We start from the raw sequence: 27,916 nt of genomic DNA, 5'->3' as shown, positions 1-27,916 counted from the left end.
CTTTGTGCTCTACTTGAGGCCACAATCACCTTCACAAGAAACACAAGTGTAGCAGCAATTACTAGACAGAAGCTTTAAAGAAGTGACCCTTATTGTAGCTGTAGGGATAAACTTTATTGACACAAATGAATCAATAGTATAGGTACATAGCACAGATAATTAACTTGGGTTATGTGAAGCAAAATCACTAGCCCAGGCGTAAGTGAACATGCTGTAGATACAAGACCTTCAGCTGACAACTTCATCACACCCTCACATACAATATAGCATGTTGCCATCTGTCAGCTGGAAGGATAGACCAGTCTTTATAACCTTGTCACAGTGAAGTTTTTCTAGTCCTTGTTTTTATTCTGTTCCATTCTGTATTGAAGAGATTCAAGTCTCCATGTACTACACGTGTGGATACTCAGTTCTAAATGCTGCTCAGAGTGACTGCCTCAGCACTGAGCCCTTCATGTGTTCCCAGTTGTTATAAAGAGCATAGAGACTGGTGAGCGTGAGTCCTGCAATGCCACCTCTTGCTATCCCACGTAGTCCACCTAATGGAGAATAAAATGGTAAATGAAGGTCAAGCCAAAAGAAAAAAATCAGGCAATAAATGTCCAATGGTTAGTCATATGGGCTTTGCCCTATTGGAACATTTGTATGAATAAAACACACACTACCAGAGACTGATCATAACTGTATTATTGCTTTGGCAAATACTGATATAACTCAACGGGAACATCTTGAAATAGTGGTTCATATATAGTCAGCCTCCTTTTGCAAGGGCAAGAAAAATATTGCTTAAATTCACGATCTGTTTTCCTAAAATCTCAATCCTGTCAAGCTAGGTTTGAAGAAAAGGGTAGTACTTGAACAATTCAGCTTCCATGCCCAGACAGGAAACCTTCAGCACTACTTACAATATTAATACCCTTTCAGAATAATTATGAATATTATAAACAATAAGGTATTGTGGCACCTTAAAAGTAACACATTTATTATAGCATGAAGGTGCTTTTATGGACTTATACATTTGTTGGGGCTTTATGATGCCACAAGACACTGGATTGTTTTGCTGCAACAGACTAACGGGTCTAACCCACTGGAAATTATACTTACTTACTGTCCATTGTAAAATTAGTTTTATAGCAGTAGAAACCCCTTTATATAGGTATGGCTAATTCTACAAGTCACTAATTTATTGCATTCACACTAGGAGCACATATGGCTATTATTTTAGCAATAATTTTAATGTCTTTGTAAAAAACCTAAGCAGTTTACAAATCAAGCTGTATATAAATTTTATAAAAATAAAATTTCCATCACCCTAGAATAAAAGCAGCTTGCAGGCAAGCCACAAGGCTGCACTGATAAATGCAAAACACTAAGGAGTAAGGTGGTGGTGGAGGAAAGAATTTACCTATATTTATAGTCATCAATGGGCTACGTGACAGGTATTTTTCGTCACAATAGTCTATATAATGAAGATAAAAGCAGTTCATGAAATAGCAACTAAGTAGAACATTTGACACTTCTGCAGTCTAAATCATTTTTAAGTAGGATGCGGGTGGGGAAGCTAGCACAATCGGGGCTTAATTTGGTGTTGCATGTCAGAAGAACTTGTTCATGTGGAGTGAGTCTATCTGAATGTAGGACTGGAAATCAGCCCTCCAACTTTTCTGATAACGTACTGCTCAGAAAAATATAAATTAACAGTAAAACTGTGAGTGAAGGGCAGTTGGGAAAAGACAAGTTATCACAGGGCGGCAGCCACCATGTAAGGCAGAAAAGCTTTGCATCAAATCCCCTTTGTTTTGCGCTGCAGTACTGTTGTCCAATACACAACTAGGGAAGATCCCAAAGGAGGACACCAGAACTAAGCATCAATGTACGGGCAAGTCTCATATATGAAATATGGTTTGCACTTGGATTTGGCAGTGTTCACCTTTGCTGCCTGAAAATATTCACATTAAGGTATAGTTAAAAACAGGAAAGTTTGGCATAAGCCAGCTGGGTGAGTTTTTGAGAATGCTGCCTCTGGCAGGGTTTAGGATTCTCTTGCCCATTTCAGTTCTGTTCACTAAGCGATAGGCTAATATACTCCTCCTCCTCTGAAGTCACAATTCTGCTAGCCTTGGATAGCAATTTGACTTCAGTGAGTCCCACAAAACAAGTGGCTTTCATTATCTCTCTTGAACACACACACACACTGAGATATGAGAATGTCCAAAAATGACTTAGTGGCAGGCTGAAGTATTTGACAGTAGACCTTCAGAGAGCCTGGCAACTAGTAAGGTCTATCCAGTGCAGGTTCTATTCTGTCACTTTAACAGAGGTATGTTCCTGACTGCCTCTGGGTGGCTTTCTCTGCAAAACAGGAAATTGTTTAAAAAATAAAAGTCACAAACCCCAGAATTCCATACAGGTGTGGGTGGCATACAAACTACTGCTGGGTGCTTTTTCTTGATAGATTTTGTTGCATAGTTCAACCCTCCAATGTATAAGTGCTGTTTCAGATTTCTCCAGTGAACAGGGCATTCTACAGGTTTAGGATATTTTAGTTTAATCTATCAGGAGAGTACCCTAACAATGGTGGGACTCAGTCTGTGTGAATGAAACTGAGGTCCAAGCATCTCTGTAAAGATAAAAACTAGGTGATTTTCAACACAAGTACAGTTAACTATTTCAACAGATGAAATATGCAGAAACAATCACTTTCGCTACTGCATGTCTCATAATTCCAGGTCATGGAGAAGCAAGACAGCACAGCTCCCCCAGTTTCAAGTCTGACGAAAACTCCAGAGGTGTCCAACAAGACCCTCCCTTTCTAAAAGAAAGAACTGTGCAGGGCAACAACTCCCAAGGCCTAGGAGTTTGCATGTACCTCTGTAAGACACAACTCATTTAATTCCTGTGCTGTTACTTGTTTCCATTTGGTCTGCATATACCCAAATTAAGGTCACCAATATTCCACCTAACTCCTCCAACTAAATAAGTAGAGTCATAACACATTGCATGTACTAGTTCAAATCTTTATCTTCTAAGTAGTGATGGTTGAATTCTTACTGGCTTCCCTCAAAATTACCTTGTCTTTTCCAAGTTGTTTTGGAAAATTCTCAGAGAAAGCTTTAAGTATTTACAGGGAAGCTCAGAAGCACAAAGTCTAATCCTTGCTGCTGGTGCTCACCCCCTTTTCTAAATTTTATCCCAGCAAGGAGGCAGGCAGCAGGGAGGGCTGGTTGGTAGGCTTCTGCAAACTGCAGAAGTCTCAAACTTTAAATCTGGATCCGAGCATGGTCAGAAGAACCCACTGCTACCTGGGAAACAGAGATGTCAGTGTCTTCCAGTTTAATATTTTGGGAAGGGGGAAGACGAAGATGAGGGCCGCTCTGTTGTAACACACACACACCTTCCAAATCCTGATACCATCTCTAACTGGGAGTTTAATTTGTACAACAGACTGAAGGAAGCAAGCAGCAATTTCTAATTGGAGAAGCAAAAACTTCCTACAACATTAGAATTAACATAGAATATGAAATGTGTTAGAAATACAAGTGTGCTAATATGGTAAAGATATGGTTTTATCACTGACAGTTTCTAATGCCAGAAACAAAGCTTTCTACAAAAACAGCTTCTATCACTCGTATGAATCTCTTAGCTACACTATCAAATTCTGAAGTATGCAGATTTTTACCATGGCCACCCACAGTTAACACTTTTCATGTGCTGTTAGTCCAACCTTCTTGAAGTTCATGTATTAGAATGACTCTAGAGGTTTTTCTATGTGTTTGGCTGCTGTGTCCCTTGGATCTGGTCAATCTCTGTACAGAGAAATGGCCAAGTTGGTTGAGATAATCCTAGATGCCCTCTCCTGCTCAGTAGTCCATTCTGTTTCCTGGTTTTCCAAGAAGTTGTGAGTGACGAATGTCAGGGACAATGACTACAGTGACAGTGGTGAATTTGACCTAACATGGGCTAGATTCATCTTAGAGCCAATTCTGTGATGGTGATGGTACCGAAGAAAGGATGCTTCACCAACACCATTGCTGCATCTGTGCAGTATGATCCTGCAGAGTTCTTCCCAAGTGGCCAAGGGCCTGTTGCTCTGCAGGTCCACAAAAAGAGCCAGAGAAACCCTTGGTAGTCCACTGTGACCAGTCTGTTAACCACCTAATGGATAAAACTGTTTGCATTAAGTCTGACTTGGACACTACAGAGGATATTTCCATGGGTTTTGCCTGTCTAGTTTCTTTGGACCATTTCAGTTTGTGCAATTTAAGGACTTTCTTGAATCTAAATTAAAAGTTCCCTCATTTTGGGATGGGATTCATTTTCCTACATCCTACAGGAAACTTGAAGACAGAGATACAGGTTCTAACATAGTAGCATTCTCAATAAGTTCCCTGTCAGAGGCTTATTAAAATATCCTAAGTTCTACAAGCCAATTGTGATGCCATGAGTAGGCATGTGTCACAGCATAGTTCAGCAATATTAATTTTATAATGCATCCAGAGTTGAAGACAGAACATTTCATAACAGGTACTTTGAATGATATTCAATCCATTGTGCATTTAACCTGCACACAATCTGTTGCATAACACGATCGATCCATGAATTTTCAGGCCAAGTTATATTTCACATCTTTCCTAAGACATTTTCAACATTAAACAAAAGTTAATTTTTAAACTGGTAAAGTGCCTAACAAGAGAGGTGACAGAGCAGCAGAGAAACTTTGCAGTGGCAAACGTTTAAGTAAGCATGAACCAATGTTTGAATACCTTTTCTCCTTTCTACAAATCCATGCACTTTTGACACTCAAAAAATGTGATAGATCATTTGCACATTTTATAGCACATTGCTAATGTAGCACTAATTCCAATTAGTTTCTAGATACTACAGTAATATTTCATCTAATTGCACTTTGCTTGGATAAGACTTGCTGTCAGAATTGCAGTCGCATGTGTCATTGTGAGGGCAAGTTAAATAAATCATCAAGAGAAGGCCTGAAAGTTAACTAATCTTGAAAAAGAGCAAATAGCTTTATTGCTTATGATAATGTCTGACTAGGATAGGTCTGGAGAGTGATCTATTACAGCTGTACTAGGTAGAAGTTCAGGTAAATAAATCTAGCTTGTATAAAAAGATGGGCATACTTAAAGGAGTCTGTTCTACAATTTATATATTGGTTTCCCATTTATTGTCTTCAGAGTGTTAAAATCTGTGTATAAACATGCCCCAGCTTCTTATCCTCTGCTAACTCTTATGACTTTCATGTATACATTAATATAAAGCTGATCTGCACAACATTCTCTCAACAGTTTTGTTTCTGTTTGAGACTTCTGGAGAAATCTTGGCATTGGCTTCTGAGGATATAACCTAAACCTGTGCAATCCTTCCTAGGTTTCTAGGAGAATGATGTTAGCGTCAGATACCTTTTTTGCTTCAAATGCCCTTTATCAGTGATATTTTCCCATTATAGCCTTGAATCATCTTACACACAGTACCATTAGGCTAAACTCTTAGGAGGTCTATTTAGCACTAGTCCAACTGTTTCAGTATGAACAACTGTTGGCTAACTTTCAAAACAATTATCTTACCTCTGTGTGCAAGTTAATAATTAAGATGAAAGTTATTATTCTGCATTTTGTTCAATTTATTCCAGCTTCACTTCTGAAAGGACAGAATGTAGATACAGTATTTGACTCAATTGTGCAGAGCCAGAGAACTATTCTGGAGTTTTATGACTACATTCTGGTGTCATTTTCATTGCCAATGTATTTGTCAGAGCAGTATACACTGTATAGCTAAAGTACCTCAATAACCTGCTGTTCCTATACTACAGAAAAGGTGAAGACATTAAGTACTTAAAGAACTGATTAGCATACTTCTGACCCAACTCCTGAATTCAAAATAAAGATTAATAAACATAATTCTACCAACATACTTGTGCTTTTATACAGCATGCCTGTCATGGTCCCAGCAGCAACTGTGTTCAGATCATCTTCTGCACCTCGTGTTTTTTCTATGATAACTCCAAATGCGCTATACAGCAGTGCTGGAATCGAATTCAAGTTGCCGGTAAAACACACATGCAAACAACATTAAGCAATCCAGTAAGATTCTGATCTCAGTATCATCATGTTTGAGGAACCTGCCCAAAATTGGGCTTGAATTTTAAGCAAGTTGACTTAAGTTCAATGAAGGAAAGTTTCCCCGTATCTCCTCCCCACAACAGCCCTAATTCCACATTGTTCAGGAGGGTCCCCTGACTTTCCAGGGGGGCTTTTCAGGGCTTGTGTGCGCAGGTGGCTGCAGCAGAGAGAGGGGGGCAGAAATCTTCTGTGAACATAATTTATTTTAGGACTCAAGTCAATTGATAGGGCTAGGGAAAAATTCAGCTGACCACAGTAAAACAAGAGTCACAGAGCTCATCAGGAGCAGCTCATGAATGTCAGAGAGGGGCTTGGTTTAGTTAAGAAACTGGATGCCAATGCTTTCAAGCAGGATGATGAAATGAGAGTGAAGTTAATCAGAAATGCAAAAAATCATCCCTGCAATTTCAGAAAATGGCAGAATATGTAGGTCCAATGACAGGGAACACAACTACACTGAGGTTTCTTAAGGGAAAGGTGCCTTGTGATTAGTGATCCTTGGGGTTGTTTTAATTAAATCAGCTGAATGGTTGGACACAAGTACAAAATGCATGGCAAATGTGAATCAATTATAGCCACGTTTAATGAGCATCATCAGCATTATTCTGCTGTACTGTACAAGGCTGGTTAGCAACAATTCCAAATGAACAAACCTGCACTCTTTAGAAATACTGAACAGAAAAACCACAAATGTTGAAATAGTTTAGCATGGTTATAGTGCCCATTATAACTTTTTAAAAACATGCTTTAACATTATTCCAAAAATGTGACTTAAACATGCTATAAAACCATTTCTAATCTCATACTAGAAACTAACTATGGCAGTTCAATTTCTCTTTCCATGAGGAAGCGGAGTCACACTCCCCTCATCTTGAGTTTCAGTATGACCCCCACTATGAAAAAGATGTTCTTCACAGAACTGCATTGAATTCTACAGGAGTTGCAGACTTGTCACTAAAGACAGGTCAGGGTAAAGGACTAGGACAAACAAGGAAATATTACTCAAGAAAACAAACACAGCTGTGAGGCATCTGTTAATGTATCACTTGCAACAGTGGAATCTTGAACTTAGGCACCTTTGAGCCCAAGTCACAATTTCCCATCATCTATGATTTCTCTGCTGACAGACGAAAAAACCTTGAAGATGCTAGTTTTCAGTGACAAATAGAAAATTTTCAGACACCTTGATATCCTTTAAAAAGAGGCAAGCATCCCTAGAAAGTCATCCTGTGTTTTGCAATGCGGTGCTAAAGGTTCCCAAAACTGAAGCCAGAATGCTTAACAGAACTTCCATCCTAATTTTTGTAGACTTCCAGATTTTCTGAGAAATTAAACTGAGTTACTCAAGATGATACTGACATTTTCATGTAGATTTCATTTACAAGACAAGCTTACTTACCTAGAGATCCAAGAGTATTGCCCCATAATGCCCCATGCCTTGTCACCATATTTAAAATCCTACAAATAAGTAATGAAAGGGTTAGATTGATGTGTACTAGTTATAATATGGCGTATTATTTTGTAAGTCTAAGTGGAACCATACACAATTGAGCCTTTTCAGCTAATATCTTCCATTATAGAATTTGTTCCATATGTTTGATAAGACAATAGTGTAAAAGGGGATGCTTAAACAATACTTGTCCCAAAAACCTTTGATCTCTAGCATACTAGAAATACAAGTTTTACTATGTAAGAGCTAGATTTGAAAGGGTCGGTTAAATTCATTTAAGTTTTTGAACAGATCCCCTCTGCTTTAAGAAATGCAGGTGGCACATGTCAAAGCTCATCAGAACTTTTATGTAACCCAAGGGCAAGTTATGGGCTCAGTACTACATAAAATGTTTTTTTTTTAATTCCACAAGCATGCTAGCTAAAAGATTTAACACTTACTTTCTTTTAAAGACATAGAACCATAGATTTTTCTGTAGGCCAACATATTCAGCATGTTCCAGATTGTGGAGAAAGCAAATGCGTAAGATGTGGGTTGGGATCCAAAGCATTAGTTGATGTGTGGACAAAGGGATTTTTATCTCTCCCCACTTTAAAAAGCCTTTGGAAGTCCCTCAATTTTAGAAGTGTTTTGCAGCAGTGTTCAGCAGAATGTTGCTCACTTGGTTTCCCAATGCCAAGAATTGCTGCTGGTTACTGAAAGGGAGGGGGTGCAGTGGGGGTCAGCACGGAGGCAGAGCTGCTTGGGTACTTCTTTCATCTCATCTGCACCACACTCCCCAGTTGGGAAGCCAGTGAGCCGTACACCGCCCTGCCTGCACTGCTCCGTCAACCACTACTGGTGCTTCGTCTTGTGGCGTGAAGAACACTAAGGCCTTCTGTTCCACTCTCTGAATTGGGGCTATGAAGCATAACTTCATCATTCATGTCTTGTTAGTTACCCTGAATAATCAAAGTTTCTGAAGAAATTCATGGAACGTAAACTAAATGTGAACTAGCCAGAAGAGAAATGTTTATACAGACATTTCTTATTTCTATATACCGAAAGAAGTTGACACTCGTTAGAACATGACTCCAAAAAACCTCCTATTTGGCTAAACCTGAGATCAGGGCTGAAAATTCTGAAGAGCCCAACTGCTACCTAGAAATGAATATTTCTGTGCATAGGTAGCTCCTAAAATGTAACACTGACCCTAAAGAATCTGATTTCCTCCCTCACCCAATATGGCTGGAACTAAATAGTAAGCTTAGAGGAGGTTAGGAAGTCTGCTGAAGATGGACAGTTCTTCCCTCCAAGACAAACCACAAATTAGAATTTATTCATCAACCTCCTCTCTAAATGGAAAAGCAATGCCGATTTTTAAATAAATGAAAAAAGCACATTCACCAAATGCAGCCATATTAACCGAGTCGATTCTAGATTAACATTTTTTCTAGAAAAATGTAAACACAACTAAACAAATTTGGTCACATTGCAGTGTGGAGTACTCCTGTTTTATTGGCCCCAGTTGGGCTATAGCCTTGACAGCACTCAACAACTAAATTTGTCGTTAGAAGGAGTTATACCAAGATGTCCTGTACAGTTGAAGTTAGTAACATAGTTAAATAACTTGAGCCCAGCATTATTATTAATATTTTCGTTCTATCCCTAGAACACTGTTACGTATGTAAAAAATGTTAAATTTTACATATTTTAATTAGTGCATAATTTCTCATAAACTTTATAAAAACAAAGAAATAAGTCACATATACTCTCCCATAGAAATTGAACAAGTGTGTATGCTTCCAGATTAGCGCTGGGCAGGATGTTAACTGTTCAGCACACTCAGAGAAGCACAGTACTGCCCCACACTGGTGTCAGCTGTCCCCAGAACAGAGACAGTGACAGACAGGTAAAAGCAGACAGCACTTTAATCTCCCAGCAGTGTAACACTGTCACAGACATGGTACTGACACAGACAGCTGACTACCACTGGAACTTTGGGACAAACAATGGGATAGAGCCCAAAGTGCCATTCAGGCCATGGAAGATGTCTTCTGCTCACAGAATGTTTTACACCTCCTGCGAGTAAGAAAAGTGAAATTAAATCTGCTACAGAATTCACCTATCACAGACCTGTCTATCTGTTAGTACTTACACAAGCATTTGCTGAACAGCACTAGTGGCTATTTTCCTTCCGATTACGGTTGCTTGAATCCAACCCAATACATTCAGAATTCTTTGCTATAAAGCTAATGTATCAGTATCATCTCATAGTAGTAAATGCCATATATTATTGGACCCTGAAGACACCCCCAAAGCCTTATTTTTGGGCCAAGGAGGTGGAATGCCAAAGAAAATATACTTTAATTGATAATTATTCAGGTAACGTTAACAACATTATGCATGCAAATGTGTCATTATTTCATCCACAGTACTGACACAGAATTTGGAGTTATTATGTCTGAGCAGTAAATTTTGATATAGTACAGGGAGAAATGGAAGAAAGATGACATGCAGCTGTTGAGTCAAATCTGTGTCCAATATAGACACAACAGAAGGGAGGGCAACAGTAGCAGCAGTTCTACAGAGCTACTGAATCAGGGAGAGCCAGAAGGGAGTTGTTGAGGACTGGGCCCAACCCAGGAGAAAAGGGAAGTTTCTTATAGACTATGACAGAGAGAACCAGTGGGATTGTTCCAATTTAGAACATGGAGAATTCCCTACGATGTAGGATGTACCTGCCATTTTTCCTAAACCCATTCAACAGTGTTTTGATATTATTATTTTTTAAAGGTATGTGTTTAATCTGGAATCACACATCAAGACGTTAACAGTTTCTTCCCACCCCCAATTGTTCTAGAAAATGTTAGTGAAGAATTCCAACTCGTAGCCAATTAAAGGATTTTATATAAATCTTAGATATTGTTATGGTTTTACTTTCAGACAGCTTAACAAATGAGAGGGGTACATGTGAGCCACATTTTGTAGAGCATATCTATACTTGCAACTGAGAAGAATGGAATGGAGTGGCTGAGAAAAGTGACTTTCAAATGTCTTCCTGAAGGTCCAGTACAGTATTAATATGAGTTTACTGCCATCTGGTGGTTTAAAGGATCCAATGTTTGCCATCTTTCCACATAACAAATGATTCAATATACCAAACTAATGTCTTTTTTTATAAATTGGTATCAAGTAATGAATTTGAATGTTCTATTTCTAGCATAACTGATTTTTGGCCAAGATCTCTCAGAAAGAACAAGATATCTCATTTGAAAGATAAGCTTATAGAAATCAAGAGAATATGTGCATGTATGTATTGGCCAAGATTTGCATCTCAATTTTGCAGGGGGGTGGGAAGAAGGAAGGTCAAGGAGTGTCTCCCAAGAAACGAAATCTCTTCCTACTTCATTTTTTTTAAATGAAAGAAAAATATTTTATTCATCATCATATAGGAAGGTCATCCTAACTCAGGACTTCTCAGCACAGATCAGTATTACAACTCCTAAGATTTGTGCCTTAACTCCCATAACATCCTTTATTGTGTGAAGTTAAGATTTGCACAGAAGTATGGTTTTTATTCTGACCACACTATAGACCAGGTTAAGGGTATCTCACACTGGTATATACAGCAAGTCAGAATTCAAGGGAAGCAAGCAAATAAGCATCTCTGGAATGCTGTACAACCAATGAGTTATGCATTCTTCTAAAAATGAAATGAAAATGAGCAGTCGTATTATGTACTTACTGTACGTTTCTAGGTTTTGACCAAGCCATGCTTTGTGTCTCCTTCAAACTCAGCCGCAGGCCATTTAGTGCACCAAATGCAGCTCCTATTAAGACAGGACATCAGGATTAACTACAGGAAATGAGAACCGAAAAATATTCCAGTAAGAATTAAAACAAATCAATTAAACATGCAGTCTACAGAAATATACACTGTAATAAACTTATGCATCTACTGAAGCAGATGATATTTTTATTGTTATTTGAATTTATATCCTGTCCTCCCTCCCGAAGGAGCCCAGGGTGGCAAACATATCAACAAAACAATTTAACAATGAAAAGAAAAGCATTCTAAAAACACAATTACAGTTAAAAAATATTCTTTCATCCGGTGATCTCCATCATCCATCAAATGCCTGGGTAAACAGGAATGCTTTCAAATTCCTTCGGAAAGTCAACAGTGACAGAGACAGACATACCCCACTGGGGAGGGTATTCCAAAACAGGGAGCCACTATTGAAAAGGCTCTGTAATGAGTCAACGCCAGCCTGGAAGCCCCCAGTAGCAGCACCAAGAAGGCCTTGCCTGCTCATTGTAGGGTCCAAGATGGGCTTTATATGCTAGTACTAACACCTGGAATTGGGCCCAACAGTTCACTGGCATCCAGTGCAGCACTTTCAGGACCGGCGACACATGATCCCATCAGGCTGCCCCACTTACCAGCTAGCAAGATAGTGTGGTCTGTATGAAAGGAGGTGCCAAGCACTTGCCCAATCCTTCCTTGCTCTGTATTTTCTGCTCTCATGCCATTACATCCCACAGCACTATCACATATTCTCTACCTTGGGGTCGGAGTGAATAAGATATTATATTTTAATCAGTGGCTAGAAGATGTAGTAGAGGGCTAGGAAAAATAACTAAACACCATATAGTAGCAGATTAGTAAAAAATTGTAGTCTATGCATGAAATCCCCAACAGCACGTTTCATAAGGTATAAAACGGCAAAATACCACTGAAGATGACCAAGGAAAACATGGTTGCCCCCTTTTTAAAAAAATAGAAATTAAGCCACACATGTTATACCACAGATGTTAAGGATGTGTTTAAAGTCCTTTAAAGGATGTTTATAGACTATTGATGTGTATATCCTGCTATTCTAGTGCTGAGCAGAATGTTAACTGCTCAGCATACTCTCAGAGAAGCACAGTACTGCCCCACACTGCTACCAAATGCCTCCAGAATGGTGACAGACGGACAGATTAGACAGTACACTTATTTCCCTGCAGTGTAACACCGTCAGGTATGGTACTCATATAGACAGCTGACTACTGCTGAAATTTAAGGAATAAACAATAGTCTCAAACAACCCAAACTTTCACTCAAATGCTTTACTGATGATTCTTGGCAATCAAGGCCCAATTAAATTACAGTTTAATTATCATACCCAGGAAAGCCTTCAAAGTCCATTAAGTTTTGGGAGTGACATTATAAAAATAATGAACTTCCCAAAGCTTCCAGAACAGAAAATACCACCAACACAACAAGGCAAGATCACATGGCCTGGAAATCAATGCATCATGACAACAGTGAAACTCATTATGGAATAAGCTTTTGTGGACTTTCGTGGTGTCACAAGACTTCTGTTTTGTGATGCCATAGGACTATTGTTTTTGCTACAAAAGACTAACCCATTATCTCTTTAGAATTTGCTTGTACAGTACATTCATGTTTCTGTTGCTTGTTTTAGCTATAAGGTATGTCACTCCCTTACACCCGTTTCCGGTTTCTCATTGAAGAATTGGCTTATTATTTTTCCATATTAATCTCTCTCACACACACGCATAAATTCTACCCATTTAAAAACACAAGTCCAACATCATGATATAAATTGAAAGTGACCCCTTACCTGTTATGCAGCATCCTCCAATTGTAAAGAATGCCAGTTCAAACCTGCCCCTGGTTTTGCTAGCTCCAGTGGGTAAAATGAACTCATCTGTGTCCTGAAACAGAAATATCCTTTGTTTAAATTTGTCTGAAAAAACTCATTTGCTTTATAAAAATAGATATGACACATTAATTTGATTATAGTCACTAGTACAAGGATTAGCACTAGGGCAACAGTATGTTCTGCTCTTTTCCTCACCCATGCTTGTCCCATGCCATCTCCAAATCAGCTCTGGAGGGTTGGGGGAAAACCCAAAGGTGATTCAGGGGGCATGCAGGGGAAGGAGAGACTGATATTGTTCCAGTGTGCAAGGTATTCCTTGCGCTAATTGAACAATCTGCTTAGTCTACTCTGCATACAACCCTACGTTGACATTTATGTTTTTTATTTCACAAAATGCAACTAAAAGTAAGGAGAAAAGTAAGTAGCTATCTCGGCTCCTCCTAGCCCAGAAATTGGTCAATTGCCTGCCGTGGAAGGAGTTGCACTTCCCCTGAAGGAGTAGGTATAAAGTCTAGGGGTGCTTCTGGACCCAGCTCTGTTACTGGAGGCCCGGGTAGTCTCAGTGGCTAGAAGCATCTTTTATCAGCTGCACCTAGTGAGACAAATACGACCATTCCTGGACTGGCAGAGCTCAGCCACAGTAGTTCAGGCATTGCTGACTTCAAGACTAGATCACTGCAAAGTATTCTGTGTGGCGCTTCCCTTGCCCTGGAAACTAGAATTAGGGCAGAATGCTGCAGCCAGATTGCTGACAGGAGTGAGACCCTGGCAGCATATAACACCTCTGCACAAGCTACCAATTCGTTACTGATCCAAGTTCATGGTGTTACTAAAGGTAAAGGTGTCCCTGCACTTATAGTGCGAGTCGTTTCCGACACTTAGGGTGACGTCTTGCGACGTTTATTAGGCAGACCGTATATACTGGGTGGGATTGCCAGTTCCTTCCCTGGCTTTTCTTTACCCCCCAGCATATGCCGGGTACTCATTTTACTGACCATGGATGGATGGAAGGCTGAGTGGACCTCGACCCCTTTTACCGGAGATTCGACTTCTTCCTTCCATTGGAATCGAACTCCGGCCATGAGCAGAGCTTCGGCTGCTTTACCGCCGCTTACCTCTCTGCGCCATGGAGGGTGTTACTACTGGTATATAAAGCCCTTAACAGCTTGGGACCAGTTTACTTGCAGGACCTCCCATAAGCGCCCACTCGAGCACTTTGATTTGTGGAACTGGCCCTGCTACAAGTACCACATAATGCCCATTCTGCATTTACTAAGGGATTGTTCTTTCAGTGTGGCAGCACCTACTCTTTCAAACTCCCTGCCTATTAACATCAGGCAGGCACCTACACTGCATTCCTTTCCCCGCCTCCCTTAAAAGAAGTTTTTTGTTTAGGCAAGCCTATCCAGACACATAGATGGTGATGTGTTTAAATCTTTTTAGTTTGTTGTTCTTTTAATTGTGTTTTCTTAAAGTTTTCAAACTGTTTTATTGATAATTTAAATGTCTTTTTTAAACCGCTTAGAGGTTTTTACAATCAAACAGTATATAAATGTTGTTAAATAAATAAAAATAAACATAAGAACCTGCCTTATATTGAGTCAGACTATTGGTCCATCTAGCTCAGTACTGTCTACATGGGCTCTCCAGGATTTCTGGCAGAGTTCTTTCCCAGCTCAACTGGAGATGCTGGGGACTGAACCTGGGACCTTCTGCATGCAAAGCAGATTGCTCTACCCTGAGCTATGACCCTTCCCCTCATGATTTTTGAATTCATGAAGTGCTCAAATGAAAGATTAGTTAGCGAGGCTAGTAAGTGAATAATACATGTTAAATATATGTAAAATGTTATTTCACAAACATATTCCAAATCAAATGAGAATCGAGAGGAATTCAGCACAGCACTTAACACAGTATTACAATAAGCTATCAACAGAGTTTAAGTATTCAGATGTACACATTTTGTCTTTTACGAACATTTATAAAATTTATACCCTATGGCAATAGTCTATAAACTGCAAAATGCAGAACAAACTACCGTTGGTATTTTACAAGTCATATCACAGAAACTTAATCATGCATGCTGATCATCTGTATGCTTCAAAACTAGGACTGAACAGGATATCAACTGCTCAGCACACTCTCGAAGAAGCACAGTACTGTCCCACACTGGTGTCAGTTGCCCCCAGAACAGAGGTACTGACAGACAGCTAAAACAGACAGTACCTTTATCTCCCAGCAGTGTAACACTGTCACAGACATGGTACTGACACAGACAGCTGACCACCGCTGGAGGTGAGAAACAAAATAACTCAGACTCATCAGTTTCCAGATTAGGGACAGTTCACACTTAGATGCATAATAAGACAGTTTCTGCCTGTGCTAGCCTATAGAACTAGAGGCTGTGGTTGAAAGCTGTTAGAAGCTGGAACTGTATGTGGCAGTAGATCTTTATGCACAAGCACTAACTGAACACTGTAGGTGCTCTTAAGCAGACTTTGCAAGTTTGACCTCTGGGAACAGGGAGCTCCTTACACAAATTCCTGATGGGCCTTGCTGATAATTTCCTCTTTCAAAAAGTAGAAGAAGGAACAAGGGGATCGGCAATCCTGGACCTGATCTTAACTAACACGGACGAATTGGTCACGGGAATTAAAGTGGTCGGTACCTTGGGGGAAAGTGACCACGTAATGCTGGAATTCGGGATTCTGGGGAAAGCCAAAGAAGAATATAGTCAAACATGGACCTTGGATTTCAGGAAAGCCGATTTTAGCAAGCTCAGGGAAATGATGGGTAGGATCCCGTGGCTAGATAGACTAAAGAAAAAAGGAGCCCAAGAAGCGTGGGAGTTCATGAAGAACGTATTACAAAAAGCGCAATCGCAAACAATTCCAAAGAGGAAGAAAAATGGAAGACATCGGAAAAATCCAATGTGGCTACACGGAAGACTGGTGGAGGAGGTAAAAGTAAAAAAGAGCATGTATAAAGAATGGAAGGAAGGACGCATCACCAAGGAAGAGTACCGACGAGTGGCTCGGGCTTGCAGGAATAGCGTAAGGAAAGCTAAAACCCAGAATGAGCTGAGGCTGGCGAGGGAAGCAAGGAACAACAAAAAGGGGTTTTTCAGATATGTTCGAAGCAAGAGAAAGACCAAGGAAATGGTGGGACAGCTGCTCAATGAGGATGGCAAAATGTTGACAGATAACGAGGAAAAAGCAGAACTGCTCAATGCCTATTTTGCCTCCGTTTTCTCCCAAAAAGGGAACAGTGTGCAACCTTGCATCGGTAGCAATCTCAGTAAGGGGTCAGGATTGCAGTTCAAGATTGATAAGAGATAGTCAGGAAATACCTAGTTAACCTAAATGAGTTCAAATCTCCAGGGCCTGATGAACTGCATCCCAGAGTATTGAAGGAACTTGCGGATGTACTCTCAGAACCTCTTGCCATCATCTTTGAGAAATCATGGAGAACGGGAGAGGTGCCGGAGGATTGGAGACGGGCAAACGTCGTCCCGCTCTTTAAAAAGGGTAAAAAAGAAGATCCGGGGAATTACAGGCCGGTCAGTCTGACTTCAATACCGGGAAAGATATTAGAACGGATAATAAAAGAGTCCATTGGCAACTATCTAGATGACAATGCTGTGATTAGAAGGAGCCAGCATGGGTTTGTCAAGAAAAAATCCTGTCAAACTAATCTCATCTCTTTTTTTGATCGGGTCACTAGCTTAGTAGATGGTGGAAATGCTGTAGATGTCATCTATCTAGATTTCAGCAAGGCGTTTGACAAAGTCCCCCACGACCTTTTGATTAGCAAACTAGTCAAATGCAGACTACATGGAAATACTGTCAGGTGGATTCACAACTGGTTGGAAAACCGTACTCAAAGAGTGGTCGTCGGTGGCTCTGCTTCAGACTGGAAGGAGGTCTCGAGTGGAGTGCCACAGGGTTCTGTCCTGGGGCCTATACTCTTCAACATTTTTATCAATGACTTAGATGATGGAGTGGAGGGAAGCCTTATGAAGTTTGCGGATGATACGAAACTGGGAGGGATAGCTAACACAATGGAAGACAGGAATAAAATCCAAAGGGACCTGGATAGACTAGAAAATTGGGCTGAAATTAATAAAATGACATTCAATAAAGACAAATGCAGGATTCTGCATTTAGGCCACAAAAACAAAATGCATGGGTACAGGATGGGAAATACCCGGCTTAGCAGTAGTGCGTGTGAGAAGGACCTTGGAATTGTAGTGGATCGCAAGTTGAACATGACCCAGCAGTGTGATGCTGCGGCAAAAAAGGCAAATGCGGTTTTGGGATGCATAAACAGAGCTATAGTTTCCAGGTCGAGGGAAGTAATAGTCCCACTATATTCTGCATTGGTCAGGCCTCATCTGGAATACTGCGTTCAGTTCTGGGCGCCTCATTTTAAGAAAGATTATAGACAAGTTAGAGCGGGTTCAGAAGAGGGCGATGAGGATGATAGCCGGTACGGAGAACAAGTCTTATGAGGAAAGGTTGAAGGAACTTGGCATGTTCAGTCTGGTGAAGAGAAGGCTGAGGGGTGACATGATTGCACTCTTTAAGTACCTGAAGGGCTGTCACATAGAGGAGGGTACAGATTTGTTCACTGCTGCCCCAGAGGGTAGGACTAGGTCTAATGGTTTTAAGTTGCAGGAGCGTAGATTCAGATTGGACATTAGAAGGAACTTCTTGACAGTAAGGGCAGTTCGGCAATGGAACCGACTGCCTAGGGCGGTGGTGGGATCCCCTTCGCTGGATGTCTTCAAGCAGAGGCTGGACAGCTATCTGCGGGAGATGCTCTAGCTGTGGATTTCCTGCTGTGAGCAGGGGGTTGGACTCGAAGGCCTACAAGGTCCCTTCCAACTCTATGATTCTATTCTATGATTCTAGGGGCTGGTACAGTGGAGTGGGGGTTGGGGAAAAGAGCTGCACATGTGGATATCTCATTATGAAGCTAATGTGTGAGCTGTCTTCAGGCATTTCATTAATTTTTGGTTATTTGTTACATTTAAACCCTCCTTTCCATAACACTTTAAAGACTATTGTCCAAGACCCAAGAAACAGGAAGCAATACACTTTTAAATGGGGTGAGACAATAGTATAGCCCATATTGTGAAGAAACTGATGCATCGTAAGAGAGTTATGTATACAAGTTTGCTTGGCTTACTTAGTTTCAGGACAGCCTTGAGAATAATTCAGCAGACCATCATTATTCACCCACTTGCCTGCATTTTTTACCCAGGCCCAGCACCTGCAGCCACGGATTGCAGAGCAGGAACTCCCAGGCAATTGCCCCCATACAGACTTAAATAAGCCCACCCCACCTACCTGCCACTATCAGTCTGCATGCTGTGCATGCCTGCCTGCCATCACCCAAGATGGTGGCGGGGTGCTCCTAAGGGGTTGATACCTCTGCCGCCATCTTGGGTGATGGCAGGCATGCATAGGTGTCCACGCTACCGCACTGACATGGAAGGTAGGTGGGGTTGGCAGGCCTATTTAAGCCCTGTGCTGCCTGCACCAGGAGGGGGTGTTGTGGAGTATGACACTGCAGGCCCGGGGGAGGTTGGTGCCCAAGGTCCAGTCATGCCTGATACTGGCTTTGTTTTTACCTATTCCCAGATACTTGTTGCCACCAGATTATCCCAATACCAGACATGTAAAACACACTTATTATTTCTTCACAATTCTGCCTTCCTTTTAGCAATATATATATATTTCCAACAGCGGTTGGCCAGATATTTCCTGGAAGCTCACAAGCAGAGCATGAAGACAATAGCCACCATCACAAGCATATTTGGAGGGAGACCTGATTGTTGCTGCTATTCATAATTGTTATTCCACAGTTTGCTAGATGTTTTTGTATTATTTTGAGGCTAAGTTATGGTTAGGTTTAGTATTATGTGCTAACCAGGCCAATGTCTATTATCATCTATTATACTGCCTATTATTATTATTGATTAGATTTATTAGTTGCTGGATACTTTAGGGTACTCCAAGCGACTCACACAATGTTCAAACAAAAATAAATAAAACACACTATAAAACATAACAATAAACAGCAACAAAACAATAGCAATAATACCCCCACACAGCCACAGGAAGGTTTGGCAGCATGTTAAAACAAAACATCTCAATCTAGCAAATGCCTGGAAGAAAAGGTACATTTTTACTGGGAAGATGTCAATGAAGGCACCAGCACACCTCACTAGGGTCCATATTCCACAGATGGGGAGCCACAACTGAAAAGGCCCTGTCACCACCCTCCGAGCCTCCCTCAGAAGTGGGACCTGGAGAAGGAAGATCAGAGGATCTAAGGGTCCAGGTAGGTTTATATCGGGAGAGGCATTCTAGAAGATATAGGGGACCTGAGCTGTAAAGAGCTTTATAGGTCAAAACCAGCACTTTGAATTGGGCTCCAAAGCATACAGGCAACCAATGTAATTGGAAGAGGATAGGTGTTATATGCTCTTTTCGCCATGAACCTGTCAACAATCGAGAATCTGCATTCTGCACTAACTGAAGCTTCTGTACCGTTTTCAAAGGCAGCCCCACGTAAATAATCCAACCTTGAGGTTACCAGACATAGATTACTGTAGCCAGGTTATCCCTGTCCAGATAGGATCGCAACTGGGCCACCAGCCTAAGCTGATGGAAGACACTCCATGCCACTGAGGCCACCTGTGCCTCAAGTGAGAGCGGTAGATCCAGGAGAACCCCTTAACTATGAACCTGCTCCTTCAGAGGGAGTGTGATCCCATCCAGAGCAGGCCCACACCATTCAACCAGTCAGAGGAACCACCCATCAACAGCATCTCAGCCGTGTCTGGATTAAGCTTCAGGTTACTGGCCCTCATCCAATCCATTATTGGAATCAAGCACTGATTCAGCACATCCACTGCCTCACCTGCAGAAGATGAAATAGAGCTGTGTCCTCAGCATATTGAGACAACACACTCCAAAACCCCATATTCAGCAGTTCCATGTAGATGTTAAACAACATGGAGGACAGAACAGACCCCTGCAGGACCCCATATTGGACAGCCCATCGAACAATTGGCTGGAAAAAGGGTCAGAACACAGCATAGGCTGTAACTGTCTGTGCCATGGTCCAGACTTCAGCCGTCTGGATCGAGTTCCCCTCAGCTGGCTCATCTGCTCACCCTTGATCCAATGCCATGTCTCCTCCTACTCAAGACCACTGAAACTGGGCTCCCCTCTGCTGCCCCAGAGCAGTGCAGAATTCGCTCGCCCAGACACATGATAGACTATTAACAGCTGCTGGCTGCCAAAAAAAAAAAAAGTATTCCTCACCCACCCTCCAGCAGATAAAAACAAATAAAAATGAACCATAAACAGCCCCCTCCCCAACACAAGGTAGTTATGTTGTTTCGGGAATTTCCCACCCTTCCCCCACCCAGGAGGCCTGGCTTTGAAACCAGTTGCTGCAAATCAGTAGGGGAGTAGGTCTTCCTCCAGAGATAGCTGAGGGCTCTCTTGTCCTTACAAAGAAGGCAGCAGTAAAGGCAGAGCAGTAATAGATGGCAAAAGTTTGCTCTGCAGAATTTCCGGCTACTGCACCTCTCCTGCCACTGCTGGGGATCTTACTTACATATATATTTGCAACGGTTACAAAAATTTATAAAACAAACAATTGCAACTGTATGTGAATACAATTTGAACAAACATGTACATCTCACCTGTATAAGATATCTGGGATCTACATTTAAATATGGAGACAAAGGGTTCATTCCAGTCACTGCAAAGAAAAAGTTATAAAGCAAAAGATAAATTTCACAGATACTAGGTATGAAAGTGAGTAAGACAGTAAAGGGCTAACATAGAAAAACATGAAATATCAAACTATTTATCAAACAAAATATCAAACACAACTGTCACCTTTCATATATACGTTATGGCTTGGCTGGCACAAGACTGCATGAGCTCTCACAGAAAAAACGAGTGTTTTTCTGTTGTTAGTGAGGAGACAGCTTAATCATGAGCCCTGGTTCAGACAACATGCCAAAACAAGGACTGAAAAAGAGCAAAATGGCTGCAACCTCCTCTCCAGGAGCCCATGAGGTGTTGCTAAGTTAAGGCGAATTAGGCTATGTTTGTCAAGCAATTCTTACTCAATATAAGGATATTCACCAGGTGTCCCATGTCCACCATATGAGCCAAGTTAATTCAACAACACTGGACAGCCCCCTAAAAGATAGCTACCTGGGTCACCTAACAACTATGCCTGAGAATGTAAATTCTTCAGATCAATAGTACAAAACTGGCTCTTAATGACACAGGACCGATACCGCACATAGGAAGCTGCCTTATACTGCACCAGACCATTTGTCCCATCTAATTCACTACTGACTGCACTGACCATCAGCCGCTCTCTCTGGTTTCAGACAGGGAATGTTCTTGGCTCTATCTGGAGATGCAGGGCTCAGATTGAACCTGGAACCTTCTGCATGGGAAGCAGATGTTCTGCCACTGAACTATGGGTCTTCTCTATGCTCACAGGCATTATTTGGGGGTCACGTTCCAAACCTCAGCAAATACAGGATTCAAATTAAGTCTTTCTTCTTTAGCACTGTAACCATAAAAACAGCCTTCTCATACAAGATTTATGTACTGTAGTGTGCAGGGATGAGAGGAGAGAAAAGCAGGTGCTGGAATTTCAGGCTAATTGGCAGTTCTTAGGGAGGAAAGTTTCATCACATCACATATGACACTGCACCCTTCTACTGTGTGGTAATGTAGAACTAGCGTCATGTGACTCTCTACTCAGAACACAGTAGAAACTCCAGTCACATACAGAAAAATCTGGAAGAGGCCAATACATTTTAGTTGAACCTCTCAAAGTTGTTCTGACCATTCACATATCTAAGGCTTAAAATCAGTATCCTTTGCGCTATGTATGTTTACTGGAGCACTGTTTCTGAATAGAGGAATTTGTAATAGAAGCAATCACTTTGGCCAATACAGGTTTCAAAGTTGGTGCAACAAACCCAAATCTAAAGCAAAGGCCACGTTCAGCATCATGTACGGTGAAAAAAAAAAGTTGACGCTTACAAGACAAGAAGGCCAAACTATTGAGTAACATGACCTTGAAAACACGCCTGGAAAAGTCACCACACCAGTATCCTCATGCGACAGCCGCTTTACCTTCTTCACCACGTTCTATAGATTAAACTCCCTCAATCCTGCCTACCTGCAATCCATCCCTTCCTCTTCATTTTACAGGAACAAAACCGCATAGGGAAAGAGGAAAACGCATACAGGCCACAAACACTGAAATAATTTCAGTCTCTTGTGCTTTCATGCCAGTTTACAATTCTATGCTGCCTCAAGATGCAGTAATGGCCACCAGCTTGGATGGCTTTAAAAGAAGATTAGCCAAATCCATGGAGGACAGGGCTATCAATGGCTACTAGCCATGATGGCTGCCACCCTAGTCAGAGGTAGCACGCTTCTGAAAACCAGTTGCCGGAAGCCTCAGGAGGAGTGTTCTTGCACTCGGGTCCTGCTTGCGGGTTTTCCACGGGCACCTGGTTGGCCTCTGTGAGAACAGGATGCTGGACTAGATGGGCCACTGGCCTGATGCAGCAGGCTCTTCTTATGTTCTTAACTATTGATTTTTAGTGTCTTATTTGACTGTATTGTAAGATTCCGTTGCTTTTATTTGCCTATTACTTGTTCTAGAACATCTCATAACGAGTGTATAAATACATATATAAAATAAGCCCGTAGAAAGAAAGAAAAAGGAGCTCCCAGCACAATACTCACAAGGAACCCCGGCCAGGTCCGCGTGGGAGTAACCAGGCCCGCCTACGCCTCCAGCGCCGAAGAAGCCTCCAAGCCCGGAGCCCTTCGAGTTCCCGGCGCTCCCCTCCATGGAGGCCAACCTCTACAGGGAGGCTTCAACTGCTCTCTTCCCTCCTCAGACCGGCTCCTGTGTCGTTTTTTTCCTCCCCGCCACAAATGCGCAGAGCTCACGGTTCGCTCTTCCCTGCCTCGCCGCCAGAGCGGAAAAGAACAGCTAACGACCTCTTCCACATCAAGGCCGGAGCTGCCGTAAAGCAGCGAGATCTACCTCACCCACGTGCGCCACTATAAGATTGAACGCTTCCGCTTTGGGCTTCTTTTCTTCTGCTTTACGACTACGGCCCGGCTTTCCGGCTTGGCAGGGAAACCAGTTTGAGGGGGGGGCGGGCAAGGAGGGGCGTAGTCAGAAGCTGGTCCCTTGGTTTTGGGCGCGAGGCCGCGGGGTTGGGGGAAATACGCTCTGAGCGGGGCTGCGCGCAGGGCTTGGAACGGCTGAGCTTTGGGCGGACGGCCGCTCCTTTTTGCAGCCTCAGGGGGTACTCGTACTCCCGCATAGGGGAGGAAGACTCTGGGCCAGGTTTGTTCCACTCAACAAGAGAATGTGGAAGGGAAGTTTCTCTGCCCCCTTTTCTGCTGGGGGAGCCCCTTCGCCGTTCCTGGGCCCTGTTTTCTCGTGGTGGTGACCCTGGACCTGCCATAGATATTACACTGCCCTGCCTGCTACACCACGACATTTGAGGCGTGCGTGCGTGAGGCAAGTAAAAAGGAGAGTGGGTGGCTCACAAGCATGAGTGCGGGGTCTGAGTGTGAAACCCCCAGGAAAAGAATTAGGTTGGACCCCTTTGTCTCTGCCTCCACAAATATCAGCGCAGCCGACAGTAGTAGTTCAGAAGGACAGCCCCCTTCCTTGGGGAAGAAAGTGACACAGCAGCAGCAACAGCCTCCTCCTCTTCCTCTTCCTTCCCCCAACAGGGAGCAGGGGTCCAGAAGCAGCAGCAAACTCAGCCCCGCAGTCACGGTGGGGAACAAAGGTTCGTGTCATCGCTGATATCCCTTTACTGTCTTGTTTTCTAAAAGGCCTTGTTTGCTTACTCTCCTTGTCTAGTTTGGTTTGGGGGGGGGGTTGGGGGTTGTCCTCTTATTGCAGTGCCACACTACCTTAATACTTTTACAAACCCCATACAAACCTTGTTCTTTGACAAAATGTTTTCAGCTCTTTCAAACCATTTGCTATAAATATGCCATTTGACTTTACTGCTCCAATCGAAGACACACTAATGTGGACACAAGTCACATTGAACAAAATGATACTTGTTTCTGACTAAACATGCATAGGATTGGGCTGTAAAAGGGACAACGTCAGGGTGACTGCTATATAAAACCATTTGTTCAAATTAGGGCAGCCAGGGCTACATTACAAACAAGTTCTGGCTCTTTTGCCATGTTGCCTGTAAAAACTGGAAATTATTATTCTGCTGTTATACTTTGATAGCTTGATGAGACAGTGGCTCCATGTAACAAGAGCTGTCACTGCTGTGTAGGCAGGGCTGTGGAGTCGGAGTTGGAAGTAATTTTGGGTGGAGTCGGAGTTGGTAGAAATGTACCGACTCCAACTCCAGCTTCAAAATAAATTTTGATTGACGAATTTTTTAAAATATAAATTCACAATGTCAAAGAAGCTTCCCATGAAGTCAGCTGTAGTTGAGCATTTCACCATAACTCAAGATGGAAAACATTTTGTGTGTCAGTGTATGACACAGGACCCAGATGAAGACAAATGCTGTGATGCCAAGATCAGCGCATATTCAGGCAGCGATAAAAATGCTCCTATGAGAGCTTCCAATTTAAAAAGACATTTACAGCCCTTTCCAGGGCTGTGGAGTTAGAAGCAATTTTGGGTGGAGTCGGAGTTGGACAGTTGAAAAATAGAGGAGTCTGAGTCAGAGTCGAAGGTTTGGCGTACCGACTCCACAGCCCTGTGTGTAGGGCATACTTTAATTAACAGGAAAGCCATGCAAAGGCATTCTTGGCTTCATGGAGTATTTGACAATAAAAGACTGATGATCTATTGATAATATTTGGCCAGTCAATCAGTTAACCTCACAGCTTTGTAAATTGTCATTCTGTAACTCTTTTGAGTACTCGGAACAGAGGTTATACTTCTGAATTTGATTATTCTAGCAGAATCTCAAATGTGTTGTCGGGACCATTGTTAGTATGTTTAGGAAGGCCAACATGCTTTTAAGAGAAGATGACAACTATTATTTAATTTAAAAAGTCAGTGAAAAAGTTACAAGAGCTATCTAATATAAAAAATGTAGGTGGTAAAATCATTTTTACTGAAGTTACATATTCAGAACCTGAGGAGGGCAACACTGTTGGTTTACAGGTAACAAAAACATCAAAAACTAACCTATTTATTATGGCATGAGCTTTCATAGGCAAGAGCAAACACATTCATGAAATGCATACAATGCCGTAAAGGTGTAAAAAATATATGCAGAGGGTGGGGAATCTGTTTCACAAGATGAGATTAATGTGTTCACTCGGAAATAAATCTCACTAATTTCAGTGGTGCTTCCTTTTGAGTAGGTGTGCATAGGATCTCACTTGGAGCCTTTCTGTTAGTGAAGAATTCTTTTGGTTTGTTTGCAATGTCTATTTTAGCTTTTCCTACCACAACAGTTTCTCAAGGGGGGATTGCTTGGAAGTTGTTGTTGATGATGATGATGATAATAGGATTTATATCCCATCCTTCCTCCTGATGGAGCCCCGAGCAGCAAACATAAAATAGTTTAAAGAGAGAAAAAAATGCTAAAAACAGTTAAAAAAATCCTAAAACATTATTAACATTAAAAACATTCTAAAACACAATTAGAGATTCTGTAAAACGCAAAACACAGTTAAAACATTATTTCATCAGTGGTCTTTGGGTTGGAATATCATAGTCTTCTCTGATTCATTTGAAATATTTCCCCTAGCCAATTTTATTGTTATTCAATTTAAATAATATAATTTCTTGATTATATTTCAGTTAACTTTCTGTTTAGTAATAATCTGAAAATAGCATCTGATTTCATAGTTTTGGATTTCCCTTATTTTAATTGAATAAGAGGCATGAAGAGAATTGGACAAAAGATGACTCAAGAAGGTACCTTTCTAGGAGCACAAATTTTTGATCACATAACTCTAGTGATGTTGGTCATTTAATACTCTGGTAACATTATAATGTCATACAGATATGCTTGTTGGGAAGCTATGATTGGCTGTAGCTCCTCTTGAGCATACCTCTGTAGGTTTGAATTGTGCTAAATGGTGTTTAGCCAGAGCACTATAAAACAAGTTTGGTATCTGCAGGAAATTCAGATGCCAAGACTTTTAGACAGTGAATATTGTGTATTTCATGGTTTTAATGTAGTTTTCTGGAATAAATTGTATTGTGATTCGTACTGGATTATTTCCCTCCAGTTTACAAGCAAAGGAGGATTACCTCTTGGATGGAGAATAAAGGACCCAAAGCAGTGGAGTCAAAAAGGTAAAAACAGAATATAAGAACAATTCAAATTCATTTTGGAAACAAAAAACCTGAAAATGTCTGCTGAAATAAGAAAGTCGTTGTCAAGTGCCTGAAGTTCAGCAGAGAGTAGGCCTTCTAATCTCATGTGGGAATAAGTGCCACAAGGTTGGGCCCACAATACTGAATGCTGAGCATGTAATGCTGAGAATATAGTTACAGGCTTTGCATCTGAACCATGAAGCACCACTAACAGGAACTCCCCTGAAGTTTTCAGTGATTGGGCAGGGATATCCTGCTGCCGCAGGAGCCTAAATAGGCTATTGCCTGCTATAGTTCAATGCTGGAAGGCCCTAACCAAACTCTCAAGACACAACAATTGATTCTTTGATTAGAAGTCTTTGTTTGCGCACAAGCAATTGCTTGGAAGAGTTACACAGAGAACAAGTCTCTATGTAAGCCTTGCCTTTCATAAAACACACATCTTTCTTATATACTCTTTTCAAGGTTACATTGATTACTCAATCTTCACATCAACATATGTCAATCAATACAATGCCTTGGTATAAACATTCTTAACATAAGCATTATTATATCTTCTAAAATATGCAGGTCAAGGTAACTTTTTCTCTTCCTTTTCCATGACACAACTACTCCATGACACAACTACTCCAACCCCTTCCCTACATGTTCATCATATCTCCTTTGATAAGTATTTGACCTTTAAAGCAAGCATATATTTATAACCTTTACTCTACTTCTTCTCCTAGCTTTATAAGTGCAATTTCAGCAGTTCCACTAATACATTTTACTAATACATTTTGGGCCTAGCCACTTTGGAGAGCTCACGCAAACCTGAACCAAAATAATTCCACAACATTCCTCCCTTTGAGCCTTCAAAGTGGCTCACTAATCTGGCCAATACCTTTATTTGCTTATATTCATTACTCATACAATATATACTATATTAATGCAAGAAACCAATTATAAGCCCTATTCTTATATATTTTTACATAAACGTTCCATGATATGCTATAGCAATAATGACTTTTTCTAATGGATGAATTATCTTTCATTACCTACTCACACTATGGCTTCTTCTTAGTACTTGGATCATAACGCTGAATCAATGTTATATCCATCATCGTAAATTGACCAACCATTTTGCTCCAGCTGAAGCCTCCAGGCCAGGCACAAGGGTATCCCCATATAGAGCACATTGTAAAAATTAAGACTTGAGGCTACCAGTGCATGAATCACCATGGCCAGGTTATCTCTGTCCAAGAATGGCTGTAGTCGACTCATCAGCCATA

At 41.3% G+C, this 27,916-nt stretch overlaps 2 protein-coding genes and 3 non-coding genes across 8 annotated transcripts in view; 1 reads left to right on the top strand and 4 right to left on the bottom strand.

Annotated features, from left to right (window-relative positions):
* Positions 1-79: 79 nt before the first annotated feature.
* TIMM23B (translocase of inner mitochondrial membrane 23 homolog B) lies at positions 80-23,407 on the bottom strand. The gene is made up of 7 exons (XM_061635010.1): positions 23,051-23,407; positions 20,965-21,023; positions 13,200-13,293; positions 11,315-11,399; positions 7,537-7,595; positions 5,930-6,040; positions 80-539 (listed from the first exon to the last, which is right to left on the bottom strand). Exons 1-7 carry the CDS (start codon positions 23,157-23,159, stop codon positions 424-426), a joined length of 633 nt encoding a protein of 210 aa, XP_061490994.1. The 5' UTR covers positions 23,160-23,407; the 3' UTR covers positions 80-423.
* On the bottom strand, positions 9,361-9,563 carry LOC133389883 (small nucleolar RNA SNORA74). The gene has a single exon (XR_009764190.1). It is a non-coding gene; the product is annotated as a small nucleolar RNA SNORA74 (small nucleolar RNA).
* On the bottom strand, positions 12,434-12,629 carry LOC133389884 (small nucleolar RNA SNORA74). Its single transcript, XR_009764191.1, has one exon. It is a non-coding gene; the product is annotated as a small nucleolar RNA SNORA74 (small nucleolar RNA).
* Positions 15,332-15,535, bottom strand: LOC133389882 (small nucleolar RNA SNORA74). Its single transcript, XR_009764189.1, has one exon. It is a non-coding gene; the product is annotated as a small nucleolar RNA SNORA74 (small nucleolar RNA).
* Positions 23,408-23,468: 61 nt separating the features above from the next.
* The window catches only part of PARG (poly(ADP-ribose) glycohydrolase), a 122,032-nt gene continuing 117,584 nt past the window's right edge, over positions 23,469-27,916 (top strand). For 3 of the 4 annotated variants that reach the window (XM_061635005.1, XM_061635003.1, XM_061635004.1), the window contains exons 1-2: positions 23,469-24,120; positions 26,558-26,624. In XM_061635005.1, coding sequence (XP_061490989.1) covers positions 23,877-24,120; positions 26,558-26,624 — 311 coding nt within the window. In that variant the 5' untranslated portion in view covers positions 23,469-23,876. The remainder of the gene's footprint in view (positions 24,121-26,557; positions 26,625-27,916) is intronic. The other variant, XM_061635001.1, reaches the window with a different exon arrangement.

The sequence above is a fragment of the Rhineura floridana genome, chromosome 7 (genome assembly GCF_030035675.1).
Source record: "Rhineura floridana isolate rRhiFlo1 chromosome 7, rRhiFlo1.hap2, whole genome shotgun sequence".
NCBI classification, from domain to species: Eukaryota; Metazoa; Chordata; class Lepidosauria; order Squamata; family Rhineuridae; genus Rhineura; species Rhineura floridana.
This window is presented reverse-complemented; position numbering and strand designations above follow the sequence as displayed.